This window comes from Alexandromys fortis, unplaced genomic scaffold, assembly GCF_014885135.2.
Source record: "Alexandromys fortis isolate MF-2015 unplaced genomic scaffold, M_Fortis_MF-2015_v1.1 scaffold_50, whole genome shotgun sequence".
NCBI lineage: Eukaryota > Metazoa > Chordata > Mammalia > Rodentia > Cricetidae > Alexandromys > Alexandromys fortis.
In genome coordinates, this window is record NW_026067932.1 from 8,440,681 (window position 1) to 8,465,239 (window position 24,559).

Below are 24,559 nucleotides of genomic sequence, written 5' to 3' on the forward strand. Positions count from 1 at the left end.
GAGGAGAGGAGAGGAGAGGAGAGGAGAGGAGAGGAGAGGAGAGGAGAGGAGAGGAGAGGAGAGGAGAGGAGAGGAGAGGAGAATCCAGAGAATCAGGACAGTCCCTTGTTGTCCTGCCCTGTGCCAATGGACTTTCTTTCCTTCCACGCGGACGATTCATGGGACTAGACTTGCCAGTTATGTGATGGATCGATGGCCGTTGTCAGCTGTACTCACTTTTAGAACTCAACAGTATTTTCTAGTACTTAGCAGGACCAGTGTGTCCCCTTGCTCCATATCTCAGGGTGAGTGTTATATTCAACACACATCTCTGGCTCTCCGTGTGCCTGGCACTCCTGTCTGAATTTTACAAAGAGTTAAGTCCTTAAATTTTGTCTTTGTTGCTCCTTCAGGTTTCATGCTAAGGAATATCCATGTTCAAAATTACTCCCTGACCTTTGTCCCCAACCCACCCCCACCACCTTCTCCCCCACCCTCACAAAGGACTGAAAATCCTGCTGGGTGCTGTTCCTTGTTTGAGCTCTACAAAGCCATGGAAGACTGACAGAATCAGGCAGGCTAGATGTCTCTCTAGGTGGCTGGCCTGGCTTCTGCTTCCTCTGAAACCTATTACCAGTAAACTTTGTCCTTGGCCTTCTGTGCCAGTATCCATGTCCCCTAGTCCACTGATTGATCAGCCACAGTATTCCCAGACTGCACAGCAAGGAATCAGGCTGAGTCTGGGCTTGGGGAGGTGCTGATGGACACGGGACACGTGGCCACACAATGGGGACACACGACTGACCTCAGACACTTTTGGTAAAAGATCCCTGCTTTGGGGAGGCGGTAGAAGCAGTTCAGGAACTTCCCTGTTCCTTGTCCCCCAGCTCTTCACCCACCTGGAAGCTCCTCTGGCCCCTTGAACCAGGACAGCATTCAAGGCGTACAGAAGCCCCGGGTTTCCTTGCTTGCTTGTGTTCCATACAAAGAAAATCATCACTAGATGACCGGCGGACAGGACAGCTGGGAATGAACTCTCAGAGGTCTGGGCAGTCCTCACAAGGAGGCCCCTCTGGGTGGAAGAGATATTGAGGCTGTGGGTGAGGGAGGGAAGGTGTGTGAGAGGAATCGGAATTAAGTAAAAGGTTTGGGAACAGGAATTACAGAAGGAGCAAGTTGGGGCAAAAGGAGAAGGGTTTAAGTTTGGGGAGTTTTTGTGAGGTTTGTTGTTGTTGTTGTTTGTCTTATATGCAAACTGTCACTTTGGCTTAGTGTGAGTTCTTATCTGCCTATTAGCATGAGCTGTGGCCAACGGACTTAAACGTTCTAATTATTTATTATGCGGTCCCATAGGGGTCGCAGCCCAGGGCGCACAGCACAAGACGCGGTAGCTGCATTGCAACTCTGGAGCCCCCTCCCAGCTCCAGAGTCCCGCAGATGCAGACTGTGCAGAGTTGATGCAGTGTCTGGAAGTTTGGAATATATTTTCCCCCAAACTCATCCCCCAAAAAGGTCGGTATAGCTCGTCCTGTCAAGGTGACCTGGCTTTTTCCAAACACCAAGTGAGGGGCCGCTGGGATCTGAGCTTGGTAGCCGGTGGACTGCACCTTCTAGGAGTCCGAACAGTCTAAAGATTGCAGCCGTCCCTATCCCCACCCCCTCCTCCAAAATGGCTCATAAAAGGGCGGGGTGGGGGCAATGGGCTGAAATCTGGCCACTCACGTCCACGGTTCTATTCACAAAACAGTTTCAAACTAAGTTAACCTCCGTAGGGTGTTTACCCCTCCCCTTCTAATTGTCCCGGTTCCTCCTCCCTCTCTCCGTCCCAGGCTGTTTTATGTCGCTCTGCGTTGTGCCAACTATTTTATCTTTATTCCTTGTCTTTCTCTGTCGCCATTCATTCCCTTTTTGTGTGTGTGGCTTCTGGGGCCGATGGCGGCTCGTTACCACCCACTGCAAACTCGCTCCTGTCGCTGAGGTGTTTCTATACAAACTGGAGCGTCCAGTTGTCATATTAATTATTACACTGAGTAATGACTGAAATGGTCAAAATAAGGGGAGACTCAAGAGCGCTTTTTCCTGCTGCTCAAAGACGCAGCAAAAGAAGCCGTGCAACAAAGCGCTAATTGGTCCCCAGAAACAGTCTGACAAGGCATGGAAGATAGTCTTCACAGAGCCCCGTGATTGTGCGGGGGCGGCTCTGAATGGACTCCACGCTTCTTTTCTAAACTCGCTTGCTGAGCAAAAAAATGGACCTCTGTTTGAATACTGCCCTGATCCTTGAATGCTATACCCAGCAGAGAAAAAAAATGCACCATTTATTGTAAGTTTTCTCCCCCTTCTCAAGCTATTCAGGGGTTCTCTGTGAAGAATCAGCTGGTTTTGTTTATGGTGAAAGACCTTGGCTTTGTTTTCATTCTTGGAGGAGGTGCTGAGGGGGAGGGAAGAAGAACCATGTGCCTAGACAGAGCTGGACGAGCCTACTGTAACAACAAAATAGAGTGTAACAAATCCTACAAAAGTTTAGAATGTATTGATTCTTTGGAGAGCTATATAGATTAACGACTTTCTTTATGCTTGCCCAAGGAAGGTATTTAATCATAATGTAAATGGGGCTTTAGAAAAAAAATAAAGAGTTAGCATTAGTTCTTCTTATTTGGAGAACTTCAAAAGACCCTGTGAGGGTGCCTGCAAATTACTCCGCCCCCACCTTTCTTCCTTATCCAAAAAGCCACAATAAAATATACTTGGTGCTTGTTTTGTTTTGTTTTTTTTTTTCTCCAACTTTTCTTTTTTAAGACATATTGAATAAGTGAATTGATTCATTAGAAGTCTGGAGTTCTTGATGCAGGTGCAAGCCGGGCTGTTGTGACCAAGGCGCAGAACCAAGGCACAAGTGAGGTTTGTCTTCTGTCCTGAGGGCCCTTGCTGCCTCTGCTGCAGGCCCAGTGGTTTCCCAAGGCGGCCTCAGAAAGGGGGTGCCTAACATGGAGAGTTTCTTTAGGGCCTTACCTTTTCCCTGGATAGGAGAGCATCTTCCCTTAGGATAGACCTTAGGATAGACCCCAGCATGGGGGGCAGCTTATCCTGCAGGAACAGGCCCTGTGTTGTGCAACTGAGTCTATTTGCACCCTCTTTTCTCCTGAAGTTCAGGGATTCAAACTGATGAGGGCACTAAAATCGGAGTCCAAGACTTAACTGCATTTTCCCCTCTTTGCCCCTCATTTAAGATCCACTATACACACAACTTTATTTTTAAAAAAATAGTCGGGGGCTGGAGAGATGGCTCAGTGGTTAAGAGCATTGCCTGCTCTTCCAAAGGTCCTGAGTTCAATTCCTGGCAACCACATGGTTGCTCACAACCATCTGTAAAGAGGTCTGGTGCCCTCTTCTGGCCTGCAGACATGCACACAGACAGAATATTGTATACATAATAAATAAATAAATATTTAAAAAAATAGTCCATGGGAAACCTAGTTTAGCCATACACTAATCCCAGCACTTGGGAGGCAGGGGCAGAAGGATCTCTGAGTTTGAGGTCAGCCTGGTCTATAGAGTGAGTTCCAGGACAGCCAGGGCTACACAGAGGAACCTTGTCTCAAAACAAAAAACAAAAAAAAAAAAACCAAAAAATAAAAAAACAAACAAAAAGTAAAATTAAAATAAAACCTAGTTTAGTCTTTAGTATTGAATGCCCCACCCCAAAAATGTAGCATAAGTGGAAATTTTTCAAAGAGATGAGGCATACCTCATTCTCACAGAGAGAAGTCACAGGATTCTGAGCTGTATATGAACAAAAGTATCACCTATCTGGCCTTCCATTGTTTCTGAAAATGAAGATGGTAGAGTCTTTAATAGGTAGGGCCTCTTGGGAGCGTCTAAGGTCCCTGGAGGCCTGAAGGAGACTGTGGCATGAGTTAGGATGAGTTAGGGTTTCTATTGTTGTAATAAAATATCACAGCCAAAGGAAACTTAAGGAGGAAATATGTCTTTATGGCTTACATATTCGAGTCACAGTCCACAGAAGGAAGCCAAGGCAGGAATTCAAGGCAGGAACTGAAGAGGCCGTGGAGGAACACCGCTTCCTGTCCTGCTGCCCTGGCTTGCTCAGCCTGCTTTCTTCCCCCACTGCACCACTCAGTGGCCTGGGCCCTCCCATATCAATAATTAACCAAGCAAATGCCCTACAGACTTGTCTGCGGGCAATATGATGGCGGTCTCTTCTCAACTCACAGTTCCTCTTGCCAGATATGTCTGGGTTTGTGTGAAGTTGACAAAACCAACCAGCACAATTGACCTGCTGTCAACTGGACGCACAAACACACTATTCGTTAAACCCAGAGCCTTTCCTTTCTTGTTCATCACCAAGATCTCCCACTGATAACGCAGTATAAGCATAGTATAACTTTACAAGTCCCAGCCTTAAAATTTTCAATACTTTAAAAGCACAGGTTTTCTTGAAAAAAAAAACCTAACATCTATTTTTTTTGAGATTATACTTTAATGACAACAATTTTCCCTTCCCTTTCTTCCTCCTAAGCCCTTCCATATACCCTTCCCCATTCTTATTCAAATTTATAGCCTCTTTTTTGATTAATTGTTATTGCATACAAATACAAATATGCTAGCCTGTTCAGTCTGTAGTGCTACTTGTAGGTATGTTTTCAGGGTTGGTCCTGCGGCACTGGACAGCCAGTGTGCTCTTCCCTAAACACCTTTAGAAGTTCATCAAATCAGAGCAAAGCCAAACTTCAGTAAATATAAAATAGCTTAGTGTTCAACGTCTGGGACTCACTCATAATCTTCTGGTCTCCAAAGAGCCTGAGCTGCCCATTTCTCTTGTTCCCCCATGCACAACACATGCAACCTGTGTCATAGGCTCAGGTGGATTCCACGCCACAGCTGCCGCTGTCCTTGACAGTGATATCATGCTACTGATACCATCAACATGCCAGAGTCTCTACTGGAGGTGAGGCTGCCCCTTCACCAAAGGCTTTCTCCTCAGAAACTGGCCCTGCTGTACAGTGCCAAACCATGACCTCAAAACCAGCATAGCCTGGGTGGCTCTTACGCGTTACCATCTTCAGCTGCCAGCATGTGAGCAGCCTTGGCTCCCTCTGTCCTGTTCCTCGATGATGCTGGCCTCTTCTTAGCTGCAGCTCACTTCTAAGCTCTGGCTTTAGATGACCAACATGGATTGTCCCGGCAAAACAGAAGTTCACTCTAGTGTTTCTGGCCTCTTGTTCATCACAGCTGATATTTTAGCCCCAGCTGACCAGAGCCACAGATTCTTAATTCAAACTCATTCATGAATTGTCTTTGCTTCCCTGCAAAGTTTTACAAGCCAGGTCTCCATCATCTCCATCTTCTCCAGCATCCCTGTCTTTCAAGCTCCCACAACAGGGCATGAAGCTATAAACACTCAATGACTTTTCAAGCCTGACGTTCCAAAGCCGTCCCTAAATCCTCCCAGAACAGTACAGGCAGGTCTGTCACAGCCCTGTAGTTGGGTTCCTCTTGCTATGATAAAGACCGTGACCTAAAGCAACTTGGTAAGGAAGGGTGATTTCATTTCACAGTTGCTGTTCATAATGGATAAAAGACAGACAGGGCTGCAACTCCAGGAAGTAAAGGAAGCAGAGGCCAGGAAGAAGAGCTGCCTACAGGCTTGCTCCTAGTGGTTTTGCTCAGCCTCTTTTCATATACAACCCAGGAGGATGTGCCCAGGGGTGGCAGCACCTACGGTGAGCTGGACTCTTCCACTCGACATCAGTCATTAATCAAAAAAAAAAAAAATTCCCCCACAGACTTGTGAATTGACAATGTGATGGAGGCCTTTTCTCAATGAAGATTCTGACTTCCTGGGTAAGGCTGAATGTGTCAAGTTGACAAAACAAACAAACAACAACAGCAACCAACCAGCACTCTTCTCTTGCTCCCCTTTCCCCTGGCCATACTAGGAGTAGTTTTGCCATCCTATGCATTTCAGTATGATACACCATTTCACACTGGCTCAGAACAAAGGGGCTGATTGATCACAGACTGAGACCTCTAAAACTGTGAGCTTACACAAACCTTTCCTGTTGGCGGAGCATTTCGGGCATTTTGTAGCTGTGACCGGAAGATGACCCTCTCTCAATCCAGTCTCTGCTTCTGTGGGCAGGGGAGGGGCATGGCACAGGTGAGGGAACTGAGACTCCCAGAGGTCAATAAGCCGGCTATGGTAGAGCCTATGGGAAGGATTGCAGAATTGGTGTGGTCACATCCTGTGCTCCTCCAAACCTCCCCTCTACAAAGAGATAGTTAGGTAAGATGTGGGATTCAGTTAGGAAGTCGGCCATTCTTTCTGCACGTGGTTACCACTACTCCACCAAGAACACTCTTAATTAGCCAGGCATGTGTAGGACATCTCTCTGGAACATCCTTGTGGACCCTATGAAGCAATTATCCTGACAGGAAGTAGTGACCAAAGCTCAAAATCTCAGTCCTGGGAAAGCTAAGGGAGGAAGAGCTTTGGCTATGTAGTGAGACACTGAAATAAACGGATCCAATAATAACAACTAAAATAATAATAACCACGATAACTAGAAGCCATTATCCTGGTACTTCACCATAGACATTACTGCACTCCAGACCTTGATCATCAACCCAGAGGACTTCAGGACAAATCCACCAAAGGACTGCCGAAGTCTTGGTTCTGCCTATGTAGACGCGACCACAGACCAGCCCAGGGTGTACCAGAGCAGTCTGAGTGCTTGGGGTTTCTAAGCTGGACTTGGTTCGGACAGAGAGTGCCAGGCCTAAGCCCAGGAAGGGCGCCTGGGCAGGCACTGTCCCAGCAGCAGGGTGACGCCGCCGCAGGCGCCTCCCCCTCTCTCGGTGCCAGCACACGGCCCCAGCGGGCTCTGCTCCCAGTCGCCTGCCACCAACCCGCCAGGCACACGCCTGGGGCGGGTTGAAGGCTGCGCCAAGGCCTCCGCAGGCGGCTGCAGCAGACCGGGACAAGGAAGGAAGCCTTTCCGTTTGCCCAAACTCAGTCACCTTCAATTCCCGGCAGCCTCCAGCGGTTTGGAATTATCCCGGTGCGCTCTCCTTTCGCAGCTAGTCTAGAAAGCATCTTCTGAGGAGTGGCAGGTGTTACAGAGAACCTGTATATTAAACCACCTCTCTCTCTCTCTCTCTCTCTCTCTCTCTCTCTCTCTCTCTCTCTCTCTCTCTCTCTCTCACACACACACACACACACACACACACACACACCGCTTTTTAAAAGCTGAGTGATATCTCACTGTGTAGTTCAAGCTAGCCTCCAACTTAGGATTCTCCTGCCTCAGCTTCTTAGCGCCAGTTCACGTCCTCTACCCTCTCCACTCTTGCCGAGTTGGGTCCAGCACATCCTATGCTTGAAGCTGGATAGAATGCCAGTGTCCACTTAATGCAAGCGTACAGAAGCCAAGGCGACTCGGAGAGGGTAGCACTGATGGAGTGCAGCAACGCTAGTGAGAGGACTCAAGGGGCCAGAACCCAAGTTCTCAAACAGCCACCAATTCGTCACTCACTGTCTGCAAGGTCTCTCTCTCCCCTTCCATCTTTCTAAACCTAATTGCAAGTCTGCTTTTTATTGTTTAGGGCAGTCAAATAATCCTCCAGAAAACCTGGGTAGAGAAGAAAAAGGAAAAAAAAAAAAAACAGAATCCCAGTTCCCCACCTGTGTGAGGATCCTTTGCTACTTTTTCCCTAAATCCTTCCGTGCATTTTCTTCCAAGTTCTCAGTAGACTCCAAAGACACTTTCCCTCTAGACTTTCCACCTAGGCACCCCAAGTCCCAGAGCCATTTACCCTTTTTAAAAAGAAAAAGGTCCCCATTTCTAGAGCCACCCCCTGGCGCCCCGAGTCACCGCCCCGAGCGCGCAGCCTGTTTATTCAGCCGGGAGTCCGGCACGCGCCAGGCGCACGCACTGCAACAACAAACCCGGCTGAATGGAGAGTTTGCAAGGAGCGGGCGCGGGCAACCGGAGGAGGGGGGGGAGAGAAGGGAGGGAACTGGGGGGGGGGAGAGGGGGTGGGGGTTGCAGCCGCCCGCAGCAGCAGTGGGGAGTGGGGGGCGAGGCGGGGCCAGGGCTGCGCGTGGGGCTGGGTGTCCCATTGAAAAGGCGGCCGCATCACAGCCGCCCAACACTCTCACTTCTGGCCAGGGAACGTGGACGGCGTACCGGCTGGGAGCAGATCAGGGAGGGCGAATTGGGGGCGAAAGAGGAATTAGAAAGAAAGGGGGTTAACCAAATAATCCCAGAACCAGGCTCGACCCAGGCTGGAGCCAGGGAGAGCGGGCGCAAGAGAGCGCAGCACCGCAGCAGCACGACCCGGCAGAGCGCACTCAGCACTGACTTTTGCTGCAGCCTTCCCTTTCCCCTTTTCTTTTAATACCGAGAAGGCGCCGGCGGCGGCCGCACACGCGAGCGCCACGCGAGGCTCCCGAAGCCAACCGCGGCGGGAGGAGGGGAGGGAGGAGGCGGCCCAGAGGGAAGACGATCGCCTAGGCATCTTCCTCCGCCGCAGCTGGAGAACTCCGCGGCCTTCCGCGCGTTTCTTCTCTTCTAACTTTCCTCCGGGGCCCGTTTCTCCTCTCTCCTTTTCTTCACCCCCTCTGATCGTGCCTCCGAGCCCCGCGTCCCCCTAGAGCTCCGCGTCCCCCCACGCGCACTCCTCGCACTCCTCTCTCGCTCTTCCCCGCCACTCTTTGACCGGGTATGGAGAGCTCTGGCAAGATGGAGAGCGGAGCCGGCCAGCAGCCGCAGCCCCCGCAGCCCTTCCTGCCGCCTGCCGCCTGCTTCTTTGCTACGGCGGCGGCAGCAGCAGCAGCAGCAGCGCAGAGCGTGCAGCAGCAGCAGCAGCAACCGCAGCCGCAGCAGGCGCCGCAGTTGAGCCCAGTGGCCGATGGCCAGCCCTCAGGGGGCGGTCACAAGTCAGCGGCCAAGCAGGTCAAGCGCCAGCGCTCGTCCTCTCCGGAACTGATGCGCTGCAAACGCCGGCTCAACTTCAGCGGCTTCGGCTACAGCCTGCCGCAGCAGCAGCCGGCCGCCGTGGCGCGCCGCAACGAGCGTGAGCGCAACAGGGTCAAGCTGGTCAACCTGGGCTTTGCCACCCTCCGGGAGCACGTCCCCAACGGAGCGGCCAACAAGAAGATGAGCAAGGTGGAGACGCTGCGCTCGGCTGTCGAGTACATCCGCGCTCTGCAGCAGCTGCTGGACGAGCACGACGCGGTGAGCGCTGCCTTCCAGGCGGGCGTCCTTTCGCCCACCATCTCCCCCAACTACTCCAACGACATGAACTCTATGGCGGGTTCTCCGGTCTCATCCTACTCCTCAGACGAGGGATCTTATGACCCTCTCAGCCCAGAGGAACAGGAGCTGCTGGACTTCACCAACTGGTTCTGAGGAGCTGCCGACCCCTGCTGAGGATGGACTTTGGAAGTAGGTGCGTTTCATTTGGCGTTGGGCAGGGGTTTCCTCGCCTCCCCTTTTTGAGGGTCTATGGATGGTAGAGGTTGTCTCCATGAACATGGAGGGGTTATTGTTGTTGTTAGTGTGTCTGTTCCAAATCCTACTTTGTTGGCCTCAGTATTGACCCCCCAAAAGTGGCTTTGCCCAAGTTTCCAAGGGATGGAGGGCAGAGATGAGGATCAGAGACCCTGGGGACTGAGTCCTGGAACTTGTCCAAAGAGATGTTTTACCTGGCAGATCCCCCCCCCCCCCAGGCCTTCACATCTTTTGCAATCCTCCAAATTCACACTCACCCCTCTTGTTTCCGTTACAGGGTGACAGCAGATTCTGCATCTTTAGTGTGTCTCGCCAAGGACATTGAGAGTGAAGAAGAAACAAATGGAGAAAGAAGAAAACAAACAAACCAGAAGGACGACCTCCAGGGGCAACGTGACTATGATGCCCTGTTCTCAGCAAACAGGGTTGGGCTGCAAACAGCACCTCTGCACTCCAGTCCTTCTCGGAGACAAATGAGTGACTGGTAGCTGAACCTAAGCCCAAGTCACAGCTGGTGTGCAAAAGCAGTGGCTTCCTTTCCTAGAGCAAGAGAGCCACGCGCGCGCGCTCTTCAGTAACTCCCAGCCAGCCACTAACAGGCAGGGGTGAAAGCACTTGCCAGTGCCTTCACCTCTCGCCCTCTGCCCTCTGCCCAAACCAAGACCTAGCCCTTTGGACTGGGTTGATGTCTTTCCTTAATAAGCCCATCCCAGCGAACTGTGGGCATTTGTCTGCTAAACCATACTCGGTTCTTGGACACCCTTCCCCTATCCTGGTGGCCTCCTCCCCAAGCCCTAATTCTCTCTCCCACTGTCTTTGCTTCTGTTTTCATCATAGAATGCTTCCAATCTTTGTGAATTTTTTATTATAAGAAAAAAATCTATTTGTATCTATTCTAACCAGTTTGGGGATATATTAAGATATTTTTGTACATAAGAAAGAGAGAGAAAATTTATAGAAGTTTTGTACAAATGGTTTAAAATGTGTATATCTTGATACTTTAACATGTAATGCAATTACCTCTGCATACTTTGTAGCCCATCTTACAACTGCCGTTCCCCCCTTGTGGTTTCGTAGGGAACTCCCTTGTAGGTGAGATTTAAGTGCCACCAGAATGACTTCAGCACCGATGTGTCTTACTTCCTAGAAACGTTGTTAATGTATTAATGATGTTATTAAAAGCCGTTCAAGAAGAACAAAGTTCATGCAGCTACTGTCCAAACGCAAAGTGGCGGCCAGTTGGTTTCCATGGGTTGCCTTTTGGAAATTTCTACCACTGCCTTTTTTCCCCTTACTGTTTTATTACAAACTTAAAAAACGTGTATAACCCTGTTTTATACAAGCTAGTTTTGTAATAAAACTTTTTTTTCCTTTTTTATATAAAAAAAAAAAGAGCGAGAGAGAGAAAATGACCAGCTGCCTCTAGTCTTCTTTGGCTCTGATGCTCCTGGCTAAGCTATGGAAATACTCAAAGGGAGGGAGGGTGGTGCCAAGGGTGCTCAGTTGCAGCGAGGAGGGGGATAAGTGGTCCAGACAGTCCCACTCCAGCGATAACTTGGTGATGGCTGTGTGTGGGGTCCTCTTCTCTGTTATTCACTGTGCATATAGACAACTTCCAGGGAAATCAATGGCAATTCATAGTTGCGTCACCCCATCACAGACTATGCATTAAGAAAAAAATCCCCAAAACAGTCACCTGGGAAGGGACACGCCTCCTTCCCCTCCCCCACTCGTATCCCCACAGGGAGGTGGAAGGTTGGGTGTTTGGAAGGTTAGTGCTGAAAGGTGGGATGGGGGGGTCCCCTCTCCACAAACAAACTTCAGGGGTGGAGTGGAATCCTCTGCACTCACTTCTAGGCACACACTCCCCCCCACCCAATTTATAGGTATTTTTCTTCAATATATACACTTTGCAGCCTGTGTTGAGGCAAAAGCCCCATATGAAACAAATTCCCTGCAGACAGAATTAGACTTGAGTATGTAAATGTAGTACAAATGTGTGGTCGCTTTGAGACTCCGGCCTATCTAAGGCTGTGACTCTATCCCCGTAGCGTGAGCAGCGTGTAAAAGTACCCAATTACCAAGATTCAAAAAGAAATTGGTGGGGTTTTGGCTGGCTCGCTTCTTGTCAGTTACCAAGGACGTGCTCGGAATCCTACTCGACCTCAAACAGGCTCCTTGCTCGCTGCCTGTATCACTTGCAGATTCAGTTTGCGTTGTCTCCAGCCAAGCGGAAAACCAGGCGCAAAATGCATCTTACAAAACCCAACAAAGAGCGGGGAGCAGGCGCGTCTTCCAGAGTTAAAAATCTAGCCCGTGTTGGTATATCTATACCATTTAGGGGCACAGAATAACCATTTTTGAAAGCCGCTATGCGTGGAGCATGCCACAGCGTCTGATGTCATTTTACTAAATGACCCTCTATAGAATGCACACGGAGGCTTCAGTCCCTTTCATAGAGATGGGCGTAATTAAGGGGAAAAAAATCAGTAAATTCCCCATCGCCATAAATAATCGGACTTTCTGCCAGCAGTGGGCCAATTTAGAGCTTACTTGGGGAAGCAATGCTTCTGTAGTACTGGCTTTGTTTTTGTGTTGTTTGGGAGACCAGAACTAGGCGCTCCCCTCCGCCCCCGACCCCACCCCCACCCCCATCCCCTTTCCATTTGATTTAGCTGCCTAAGGTATGCAGAGAAAGTGTTGCGAGTCATTTATGGCTATGAATGTAACATTAGGATAAATGTTGCAACTCCTACCAAAGAGATTTTTTTTCTTCTTTTGCCTGCAAGGACAGGTGTTCTTTTTACCCTCTTTAGAATGAGAAATAGGAGTCTGGGCAAAGTTAGACTCTGGGCAAAGTTAGCGGGTTGTTTGCCACAATGTGAAGGCGAACTCCGAAAATTCACAACACACACACACACACAATTTTGCCAAAGCTAGAAATGGGCAAAATCTCATTACATCTGCTCTAATCGCTTAGCAACACAAAGCCGGGGCTTGTGCGGCGAAGGGAAGCCATTCACAGCGCTCTGACAGGCCGCATTCAGCCAGCATTAGTCAGCTCCATAAATCACCGCTACCCATTGGCTGCGCGGCGGGCTTAGGGCTGTCAGCGAAATACAAAATGTAGACCCCAGAGGCCAGCAATCGCGCACCCTCCGCCCCGTTTTAAGCCTTCCCGGGGGGGGGGGGGGGCGGGGGCTCTCTGGGGAAGACTTGGTTTGCATTATTGACTGAGAGATCTTACCTATTCCTAAACAGCCTTGGAGACCAAGACCACTAGTTAAGGCTGGAAACTGGCCTGAAATAGGCAGGGATGGCGGAGGCTAAGGGGTGTAGTAGAGTGAGAGAGGAAAGGAGGGAGGGAGGGAAAGGGATGAGGGGGGAATTGATTGATTAACTACTCCTCAGCCTGGTGTAGCTACTGGGCCACATGCCTCACCTCCCAAATTCCCAAATTCTGTCTTTCAACTCAGGGAGTGGGAATCTCTGTATGGGAAACTACCAGGTAGATCCATCAGGCAGTGAATATATACTGTCTTCTACGTCAAAGGAGAGGAGGGCTGGCATGGGCAGGGCTGACCCGGCGGTGGGGGGGGGGCATGCATCTCCACTAGACCTTGTGCAGGGTGGGAAGGAACAACCTGATTCCTTGGTGTCCACAGCAGGTCCACTAAAGGGATCTAGTAAATGTCCTTATGGTGGAAATTGCATGCTCCGTGTAGCTAACTATTCCTGACTGCCTCTTCCCATCTAAAGGGCTAATCAATGTGTCTGAATCACAGCCCACGCTGGATTTGCACCAACAACCCACACAGAATGATTTCTCAGAGTCAAAGCAGGTCAAAGGTGACTTTTCCTAGAAACCCCAGCTGGCATCACTCCTCTGAGACACATTCCCAGATCACCCCATCTTTCCACCTGTCGGCCGGCCACGTTCTCTCATCTCCCCTTCCTTTTCTTCCTAGGAATTAACCACGGTTGTGAAAATTATGTATTTGTGCTTCCTAGACTGCTGTAGCTTGCCATGGATGCAGCTGTGAGCTCAGCGCATGCATAAGAACAGAGACCTCACCTGACGAGTTCATTAGCACCTCCTTGGTGCCTGAACACAGTGGTTTGGAGAATCTGGGTGGTCTGTGGTGTTCCAATGATCCACGTCTGTCACCTTTCACACCCAGATTCGTTCTCTGTCTTTTTCTGCCCATGTGTCTCAGCAAGCTAACACAGAACCCGGTCGCCAGAGATCTGTTGCTCTTTGATGGGGGAGGCATGAGAGGAAGGCCACAGAGTAGGAGAGGAGATGGGCTGGGGTATCCCTAATTCTCTTCTTCACATGCTCTGCAAGTGGATGTTCCTGATCTAAGGCCACAGCTTGTCAGGGGTTTTTGTTTGTTTGTTTTGTTTTCTTTTTTTGTTTGTTTTTGAGACAGGGTTTCTCTGTAGCTTTGGAGCCTGTCCTGGAACTAGCTCTTGTAGACCAGGCTGGCCTCAAACTCACAAAGATCCTTCTGCCTCTGCCTCATGAGTACTGGGATTAAAGTTTCTGATGCTCAATAACAAGCCTTCCCCTTGCAGGCTCAGAGGTGAGGAACAGCAGCTACCTGTAGTTACTACTCTCTGCTGTTCAGGTGCTGCCTCTCTGGGCTCCCTTGCCCTCACCTATATTATTCCTGCCTGATCTCCTTTGCCCCTTTAAGGAAGGACAGTTATTGACTGGTTTCTTCTGCTGCCCCAACCGCTTCTTAACCACCATGCTTCTGAATCTACTGGATAGATTGCTTTTTGTGAGATCTTTCAGGGTTCAAGTAAGAGACTGTCTAAGGTTGACGTGTACTCTCCTCAACACCATCTCTGGAAGAACCACTCCATCTTTCAGACCAGCAATAACTTACCTCAGAGTTTGAAAAAGAAGTTAGTTATATGTTTCATGACAGTGGAGTATAATAATAGCTTTAACAGGAATGGATACCAAATGAAAGGGCCTCAGAGCTGCCACGGGTGTTTTCAACTGCCTCCTTTCCCTGTGATGGTTTTGAACCGGGTACCAGAGGTGTTGCTGGGACATAGGTAAGGTAAGCAAAGACTGAGGTAGTTGGGGCCACCCACACCCCCACTAAAAAGGGGATGGGCGATGATGACATTGAGTTAACACTTGTAGGCCTTCGTTGTCATTATTTGAATTGTCAATAAATGCACTCTAGGAAGCGTGTCTTATTCAACTTAACAAAAATCAAAACAAAACGCGAAGGATGCTTCTCTCATATGCTGAAGCTAGTGATCACGTGTTTCTCTTTTATTATTGCATTGAAGCCTCTGAACTTCCCTCCACTCTTGGGCCGAGAAGCGACTGTTTTCAGATTTCTCCCAGAAATCCTAGGTTACAGAAGCAGAAGGAGGGAAGAAAATGTAGTTCCTGATACTAACGTTCCTGCCTAGCTGCGTGTGAGTCTGGCTTGGCTCTAGCGCGGGTCCAAGTTATATGCGTTCTTCCTTTGTATGCAAGATTAGGTTGTTACAAAAGAGGGTGTGTAGGTTAATGGCAGGAAGCAAGTTGCAGTGTGCAGCGCTAGCCCTGAGCGCGTGTCGAGCTTAATGATGTATTCAAGCTGCAGCGCATCCGGGAGTTGATTGGCTGCAGGCATGCGTCCGCTGTCAGCTGCCTGCGCCGGGACTTGCGGGGCTACCTGATCCGGAGAGGGTGGGCAAGGGAGGTGGGGGTCAGGTGAAGGGAGAGCAGACTGGGGACCAGCTCGCTGGGGAGGAAAGAAGAGGAATAGGTAGGAGGTGCGACCCAGATCAAAGGAGTTGGAGGAAGGGAGGCATTGAGGAGAGGGAAAGGAAAAGGAGAGGTAGGAGGGAAGGAAGGAGAGAAAGAGGAGGAGAGAGGGAGAGAGGGAGAGGGGGGGGGATGAAGAAGGGCACTGAAAATGAGGGCTAGAGGTTGCAGAGCCCAGTGGGACGCGCTCCCAGAACCTCCGGCAGCGCGCGCCCCTCTGCAGGCGGCCAGCCGCTCACAAAGCGGCCTTTGATGCGGTGGCTAGCGAGGCTATTTTGGGGATGAGTTGGGGGGAAAGCCACCAACCCACGCTTCTCTAAGTGAGTCACTTTCTGTGTAGTGCCACGTAGAAGGTTTGGGCCCTGAGTCTGGCTGTCCAGCACCGGATGTAGACGCAGGAGACAAAAGCTCCCCACCTGCCCGAAACAAGGGCACTTAATGACCATCTCCCTTACTCCGGTCCCTGCCGGGAGACCTAGCCCCAACTCCACACCCCACAGGACAGCGGACCCTTAAGCACTTCAGCTGCACCGTGCAGGAACCGCCCTTCTTATCGAACCCACCCTTTCTCCCTCCACTCCCCATTCACCTACACCCTCCCCCCCCCCACACCATTTCCGGTGTAAAGTCTCAGCAGCAAAATCAAACATTTCTATACTGGAGCCGTTTCATCCAATAAGCCCGGTTGGAAGAAGGAGGGGAGGAGTGTGGAGAGGAAGAGAGAGCAAAGGAAGATGGCGGCAGAAAACCATGGCTCTTGGGACTCCAATGGGAAAATCAGATCAGCCCACTGTGTGCACTGGCAGAGATAGAGTTGTTGAGAGTGGAGAGGCGGCAGGCCGAAGGGTGGCCTCAGTGTTGGGAGGGGGGCGGGGGGAGGCTGGGAATTCTGTCAACAACCTCCCCTATCCAGAAGATCCAGCGTGCTCCCTCCCTTCACAGAGTCCACACAGCTCGGCCTCCCCTGGCTATCTTTCTTTACTAGAAAAACAGTCTGTCTCCATTGTCCAGGTGCCAGCAGAGCCTTTGGCGAAAAGAGAGGCCGGCCAGCCCTCTGATCAAACTCAAAGGTTAGTTAAAAGACAAAAACAGCTGAAAAGTCTTCATGAATAACCCTGAGCCAACCCCCACCCCCAGCTCGCTTGCTCCCCAGCTCAGGGTAGGGCGAGCCAGCACAGTGCCCCATCGCTTCCTCATGCTGCTCGCCTAAGTCAGAATTTCACAGAAAGCCCCAGAAGAAAAGCTCCCACAATTAGAGGTCGCCTGTCAGAAAACATTAACGCCTTCCTCTCCTGGCCTGTCAGGCAATGCTGCACAGACAAACCGCCATAGCGAATTGGCCCTCCACCCCTTGAAGTCGCCAGCCAAAGGAGCAAGGATTTGCAAGGCAAAGGAGCTGGGGGTCCAGAGAGTGTTGTTTCTGTTAAGAGTCTAGGCTCACAGAGATGTCCCCAGTGTCCACTTTCTCACTTTATGTTCAAGGTGCCACATCGATTGTCTTGTCCACCAAGGCTGTGAAGTAGAACCTTTTTGTTTGTTTTATAAGGGAAAGGTTAAATATTTATGCACAACTATATTTGTTTGCTTTGTTCATCCCCACCCCTTGAGACAGGGTTTCTCACTCTTTATCTACCTACCTATCTGTCTGTCTGTCCTATGAACTCTTTATGTCTATCCTTGAACTCTTTATGTAGACCAGGCTGGCCTTGAACTCACAGAAATCTGCCTGCTTCTGCGCCATAAAGCTAGGATTAAATGTGTGGACTGCCATGTCTGGCAATGGCTGTATTCTCCAGGCATCTTATATTTTTATGATTGGAGCAGTCCCTTAAAATGATAGCTTGTTCTAGCATCTAGTATATATGATAGTTACTTTCTAGGTGAAGAACAGTGTGCCAGGGAGCACTGTGACTTACCTATGGCCACACACACTGTGACAGAGACTGACTTTGAGCTCAGGTTTACCTAACTCCAAATTCTGTAGACTGTGACACTCATGTGCTTCTGAAGGCACGACCTATCACAAGCACCAGTTCACTGTGTGATGTTTTAGTCTCCAGACATCTCGGTCTCTCTCAAGTTTTTCTCTCTCCTCTTTCTCTTTTCTCTCATCTGTGCCTTTCAGATTCACAACTATCACCTCATGGACTACTGGCCAAAGTTAGGGATGGACAGGATAAAGGGAGAGGGTACTTTATGCAAATATGTCTTCTGAATATTCTCAGGTTACAGTAATGCTTGACATTCAGGTTGACCTAATGAGCAACATCCTGGCCTCTCCCACACAAGTGTCTTACCTAGGACAGCTCAAGTGGACACCAGAGAGCTCGCAGAGACATGCCAATCATGGGCCACACAAACCAGTAGTGAGTTCTTTGCATTCAAAACCCATGGAAAAAACACAGTGACCAGACCAATTGTTCTAGCTCTGGGCAGACTAAGCTGGGGTCAGCTCAGCTCCAGGGCCCAAAACTCACTCATACCTCCACTTCTCAGAGAAATGCCCACTCCTTGGAAATGCTATCCCTTGGAAGCAGTTGAAACACCCACCATGCTTCTCTCAACCACCTCCTCCTGCTGCAGTAAAGGAGAAGATGCCTGACTAAAGCCCATTTCCACAGCCTCGGCAATGTCACCCTGCTTCACTGGGCACATAAATTAGGGACATTTGCTGGGTGACATCCAAGTAGGGGATCTACCCCCATGAGTGGCTCATTTGTTACCAGAGATCATCTAAAAATGACAACAAATTTGCTAATTCTGGGTACTTGCTTATGAGGAAAAAAAAAATCAGACGAGTTCAAAACAGAGACAGCAGACAGTATTTTTGCAGATAATTTTTGTATTGCTAAATATATGAAGCTAGTTGAAACCTTTAAAATATTGGTTCACATAATTAATTATTTACATGCTCTCAAAATTATATGTAATTGCAAAGAATTTTATGACTATAGTTTTGATTATTTAAAACATTTTTTAAACTTAAATATGTTTGATCATATTCTTCCCCTTCACTGATTCCTTCCAGATCTGCTCTGCCTCCCTACAACCCAACTTTCAGTTCCTTCTCAAAAAAAAAAAAAAAAAAAAAAAAAAAAAAAAAAAAAAAAAAAAAAAACAAATAAAACTCCAATATAACAACACAGAACCCCCACCAAACAAAGAAATCAAAACAAACACTCACCTCCAAAAAAATAAAAATAAAAAGTCCCAACCAAACTGCAACCAAATAAAAGCACACAAAAAACTGTGTAGTCCGTTATATATTGGTCAACTACTCTTGACTCTATGGCCTGTTCTGGAGTGGTTGATACTCCTACTGTCCCTCTACTGGAGAAGCAAGTGTAAGTCACAATTCAGTTGTTAACTATTATCCCAGCTATGTTTTCATTGATTCATTCATCCAGTTTTTAAAATATAAAAGATAAAATACGACAAAAACTACCATATCAAAGTGGGACAAACAAACTGACAGAGGGGAAAGAGCCCAGGAGATGGCAAACGAGTCAGAGACCCACTCCTTTGCACACTTAGAAACCACGTGGGAACACTCGACTGGAAGCCACGTATGCATGCAGAGGACCTGTTGCAGATCCGTGCAAGCCCTGTGCATGTGGCTTCAGTCTTTGTGAGCTCATGTGAGTTTTGCGCATGTGGATTTGAAGGACCCTGTTTTCTTGATGTCCTCTATCGGCTCTGGCTCTTAGACTCTGGCTCCTCTTCTACCAGGTTCCCTGAGCTCTAATGGGATTTGATGGATAACATCTCACTGAGGGCTGTGTGTTCCAAGGTCTCTTATTCTCTGTGTCATGTCTGCCATGTCTTTGTCCCCCACCAGCTGCAGGAGGAAGCTTCTCTGACAATGGTTGGTAATTCCCTAATTTTTATTACATTTATTTCGTGGGACTATGTGGGCCTAGACATGCCACAATGTGACCTCAGAGGACAGTGTGCTGTATTCTTTCCTTCCACCATGTGGGGCCTGGGCCTCAAATTCAGGTTCCTGGGCTCAGCTGCAAATGCCTTTACCTATTGAGCCATCTTGCAGGCCCTGCATTCCAACTTTTCAAATGATGCAGACTCAGGCTTACCGACCTGGGAACATATCTGTGATATATAATGATCCATAAGGACAAAGAAGACAGCCATTTTCTGATGAAAACAGCTAACGTGTGATGAAATATTTCATATAGCAACATCGGATCTATCACTTTTATAATATAAATGTTCATTGATTTTATTATTAAATCCACAGATTAATACACCACGCTGACCCCATCCCTCGCAGTTGCTTTGGTAAGACGGAAATTCACATTCCGGTGGTCATATTTTTTGTGAACCTTTTGCTTTCTATGTGTCACTTTCCATGGTGATTGAATGTGAGGTGACATTTTAACCCCCCCTGTCTATTTCTTTGCAAAAGCTTCTTTCTTTTCCTCTTTTGCTATGTCCAACACATGAACCAATGGAAACGTTTTATTACCCGTTTTGCATGTACACGATTCTTCCCTCAGGACAAATCAATAGAAGGAAAACTGCATTGGATTTATTTTCTCCCGTGGAGTTCAGAAGGTTGAATCAATTACGATTTCATCAGCAGTGAATCAACTTCCATGCAAATTGTTGCATATTGCTGCCCTTTACACAAACGATATTGCCAGCTGCCGTTGGTTAATTACAAGGAGCAAATGTGTCCAATGTACAATATGTATTTGTGTGAGAATGTGCCTATGTGATTCAGAAGTTTTAACATGCAACAAAATACCAAACCAGTACAATAAATGCGATAAACAGGGGAAAGAGTCTTCTGATTCTCTTATTCAGCTTGTCTGACTTCACTAGAGACACTGAAGTTAGGGTTATATTTACTCTTATTAGCAATTCTCACAAGGGAGACTAGAATGGGATGAGAGGTTTGCTTCACATTTCTGAGACTCAAACAATAAGTTGGCTTTGATAGAAATCAGTGCATGGGCGGCCATTCATTATGACCTTTGTGGGGGGGAGGGAAGAGTACCAAACAGTTAACTCTAGAAATGACAGCGTTGAGTAATTGAGAAAAGCTACCTATCCCATAACTGTTATACATGTATTCCATAAGTTTCTTTCCTCAAGTTACTTGGGTTGACCATCCCTGATGGTCATCCACAGGAGCTGAATGGAGAGAATTGCTTTGGATTTTGATTCCCCTAGTGTTTCCCTGCTCCCCAACCCCCAGCTTCTTCCCATTCAAGTTGACCTCCTAGCCCTACCCCCCACATGCTGCTAGCCTGGAGAAGAAAGCCATTTCCATTGGCCTTGGCTGCCTGGGGAGATCTATATTACTCCTGGGAAGACAAGAGCTGTCCCCATCTTGGGAGAGTGTGAAATTCGGTTTTGATTGCAAAGGGAAGCCATTTCAATGGGATTACACCGTGACCATGTAGATTCAACTCGGCCATATGGCCTGGGGATGAGCCTTCCTACTGTCAGGTAACAGCACATTGCTAATGACGCGGTGGTGACATTTTCCAATGAAAAATAAAGCCACCTGGACAGGAATAAAGGAGGCCAAAAAAATAATAAAATGATGAGACACTGGCAAGGATTAGCAGGGCCCTTTTCTCTGCTGGCTTTGAAGAGAGGCGATTTGTTTAATTCATAAGAAAACCAACGAGAATGATGTTAATAAAAAGACTTCTGCCTGCTTGCCATGGGAGAACAGCATTTTCTATTTTCGTCAAAGACACCTAGTGTTGACCTGAAAAGATTGTTTAGCCTTGCAGTGGCCTCATTTTCTTCACCCCTTAAGAGGATGCATAAACACACTCCACAAAGCTGTCAAAAAAATTGTGAAGATGACTGGTGAACTTATAACAGCTGGACAAATAGGGAAAGGCAGACTTAAAAAAATTAGTCATAAGAAAGAGAAACTCTGGTCTTTAAGTAAAAAATAACTTTGGTTACTTTACAAATTTATTGAAAATACTAAATCTAAGGAAGGAATATGGGCCTTAAGAAATGAGGTGCAAGGCAGCCCAAACTAGTCAGATCTGGTTACAGTCTTTGCTACCTCTTCTCTCTAGATACCAAGGTGTGCGCGAACACTCGCCCCAGGACGAGGCACTGGCTGTTAATAGTGTCACCATCCCGAACCTGGATGGTTGTCATAGCCCCCGCAGGTCATCACAACAATGGGTTCTCCTCATCCCTGCTTCTTTGCCCCCCTTGCCTTCCTGTCCACACACAGGCAGGGTTGGGTATCATTGCTGGTTAAAGTGTAGGTGTAAGGGAGGTGGGAAAAATGGATACCTGACCTTTGCTGATATCTAAGGAAGGTTACTCAGATGCTGGCCAGCCAACACCAAAGCAGTCAGCAGTAACAGGTCTTCCTATTTTCTTATTCCTAGGGTTTCTAAAGGTCTTAATCCAACCCTCGACAACTGGCCAGTTGGCTCTGAGCGTTCATTGCAAGAACACGCCTAACCTGCTTTTCAAATCTTATTGTGTATTGCTGTCCATGTAACATTTTCACCCAGAAACCCAAGACATTTGTCAATTTTCTCCATCCATTCCCAGTAAACATCAAGTCCAAAGGCTTTTGTGTGATGTTTCAAAATTCTAGAAACCAGAGAAAATAGTCGTTATTTATTATACTCTTACCTAGGTTAAGGATTACAGACGTTGGGTTTTATATTTAGAGATATCTGTCAGTGAAGGTATCTAGAATTTGAGGGAATATCATTAGCATGCAATTTAAAGTACAATGAATGTATTGCTTGAAAATAATTTCTCTGTTTCTGGGCATTTTTAGGTCATTTACACTCAGCTCCTGCACTCTGAACCCCACTACTTCCGCTTTTGTTCAGGGAGTGATCACTTCTCCCCGGACCTTGGCCTCTTAGTGTCCCCTTAGTGACTAGTCACCATCCCATCTACCTTTTATCCTGTGGCCACTTTAAAAATAGCGTACAGACTGCACAGCCAAAGTGAGGCCATAGATTATGGTAGCTCTTGTTTTAGTCACTTTGACGGTTTCTTCATTGGCCACGATGTTTCTGCTTTGCTCGGCCTATGACTGTTTATGGCTGGCGATCATGGAGGGGGACTGTAGACAGCACCTCTCAGTCAGTAGAGCGAAAATTCTTTGAGCTTGGGTGCCATGTGGGTCTAGTCAGCGTTGCCCTGCTAGAGGATGCCCTCCATGATCGCCAGCCATTTTGACAGGCCTTTGACTTGAGACATAGCCAACATTTTGTTTCTTCTCCTCCTTGTCTGTTTGCATAGAACGTGTGCGCTATTGTCATGGATGCCTCCTTCCATGATATTTGCCTAACTTCTTCATAGCTCTTCCTTCTTTTGTGCTCCAGGAGAAAGAAATGGTCAAAGCAAAACAACGTTGAACTGTGTTTCACATTTAGACAAACACCTATCAGCAAATTTATTTGATGGTCTGAGAGAATGAGAGGGAGAGGGAGGGGGACAGACAGACAGGCAGACAGATGGGGGGGGGGGATCCATAACGGCCACCAGGAGTTACAATGAGCATTCTGTAGCTTGGAGAACAATACCCCTTCAGAAAAGGAGCCCGAAACTCCACGATGCTTTATCTCACTCAGCTTGAACAGTTTGTGAATCCTCATGAATTGTCTAACAATGTTTCATGAATCTTAAAAGTAACTGAAATAAAAGGTTTCATTGGAGTGTGCTTCCTAGTGGGGAAACTCAATTTCACAGCACGAGAGGAGAACTATTCTTTCCTCCTTAGAGTCGGGAGGTCTAGGGAACAGAGAGAAGAGTCTATAGCAAAGTGCAATCTCATTTGAAAGCTGCCTTCTCAGTCCAGGCCATCCTAGTAGGGAGAATAAAGTGGGTGTAAGAAGATTGAGGAAACCAGAGTCATGTGTTAAGGAAAGACCCCTTTCTAGTCCCATGACTTCCCCCCCTGTGAGAGGTGGCTTTGATATTTTCTTTGCACACTAAGTTGTTAGATATTTAGGGAAAGGGCTGTATCTTATATTCTCGGTGTCCAGTGCGGAAACACAGGCGATTTTCAATGCGTGTAGATTCTGAGGAGATGGCAGTGTATGTAATCGATGATTGCCCATGGCTGGAAAGGCTCTACAACTGAACAGCGATGACAGTATTAGAACGGTCACATAAGTCTGTAGATTTCCGATAAGTTCTACATTTTAAGCAGGCAGGACTAAAGCCTGCCAATGCTGAAGGCACACACTACATTTACTATGACCTGTGTTCTACACACACCCCAAGCCTTATAGTTTCAGTTCTGAGGTTCGATGACTCATTTTCCCGGTTCCCTGCAAATCCTCTTTTGTTGTCTTTGGCAGTGACAAGGAACTTTAGTCTCCATTTTTGTTTTCAACGTTTCTTTTCAATCAATCTCAGGTGTAAAGAAGGAGGGGCTCCACGCTGCTCTAGCTCACTGGGAGCCGAGTTCCCACTTCCGTTCTTTCTGACTCCATATCTTTTTATTTGTTCTTGGAGGCCTCTTCTTCTTCATCCACCCATTCAACAATTTTTTAAAAAATTTTATACAAATTCAATGTGTGTGTGGGTTTTGGGTGGGCTGTGGAAATTGATTTACGAGTCAACCACTTTTCTCTTTTCTTGCCATCTCCCGCTTGAGTGGTTTGTCGGCCCAGGGCTTTTCTTTCACTGAAGGAGAATACGGTTGTCTATGGAAGAGGTCAGCATTTCCAATTGCTGGAGTTCAACTGCACAAATGACATAGAACTGACAAGAAAAGACGGGGGTTTGGAGGTCACAGACTGCATAGGTCCCGCTTAGAGTTTTTGCTTTGTGATGAACCCTGGCACCAAAATGAATTAAATAACAGGCTTAAGGACTATTGAGGGAGGGCTGAATGCAAATCAAAGATAAGTAGAAGTTTTCTTTCCTAAAAGGGGAATGATTTTTTTCCCCTCCGCTCTCCCCCTCCATATCTGGGCCGCCCAAAGCCGCATGTTAAACACGATTTCGCCGGCATTATGCAGGGTGTTTCACCCTGAGCTGCTGGGATGGCCTATCTTGGCCCATGATTAATGACCTGCTAGGCAATTTGGAAGTCATACTAACTCCGAGGTCCGCACACAAACCCGTATAGTTGCATTCCTTCTGCGGATTTGCCAGGCTGTTACCAAGGGGCCTAAGCAGGAGCCGGATTGCTGGAGAGATAGCCAGGCTCTTCTGCAAATGCCATTTGGGTCTTATCTTGCTGAAGAGCACGGGAGCAGTGGGCTCATTTATACAATTCGAGGCCCAC

At 47.9% G+C, this 24,559-nt stretch overlaps 1 protein-coding gene across 2 annotated transcripts; it reads left to right on the plus strand.

The window, feature by feature from the left end:
* Nucleotides 1-8,056: 8,056 nt before the first annotated feature.
* Ascl1 (achaete-scute family bHLH transcription factor 1) lies at nt 8,057-10,921 on the plus strand. 2 transcript variants are annotated; one of them, XM_050145722.1, is made up of 2 exons: nt 8,057-9,449; nt 9,793-10,921. In XM_050145722.1, the coding sequence occupies exon 1, from the start codon at nt 8,727-8,729 to the stop codon at nt 9,411-9,413; it is 687 nt and encodes a 228-aa protein (XP_050001679.1). In that variant the 5' UTR covers nt 8,057-8,726; the 3' UTR covers nt 9,414-9,449; nt 9,793-10,921. The 2 variants fall into 2 exon arrangements, with proteins under 2 accessions (XP_050001679.1, XP_050001678.1); XM_050145721.1 differs by having other exon boundaries at nt 8,058-9,453.
* The last annotated feature ends 13,638 nt before the right edge of the window (nt 10,922-24,559 follow it).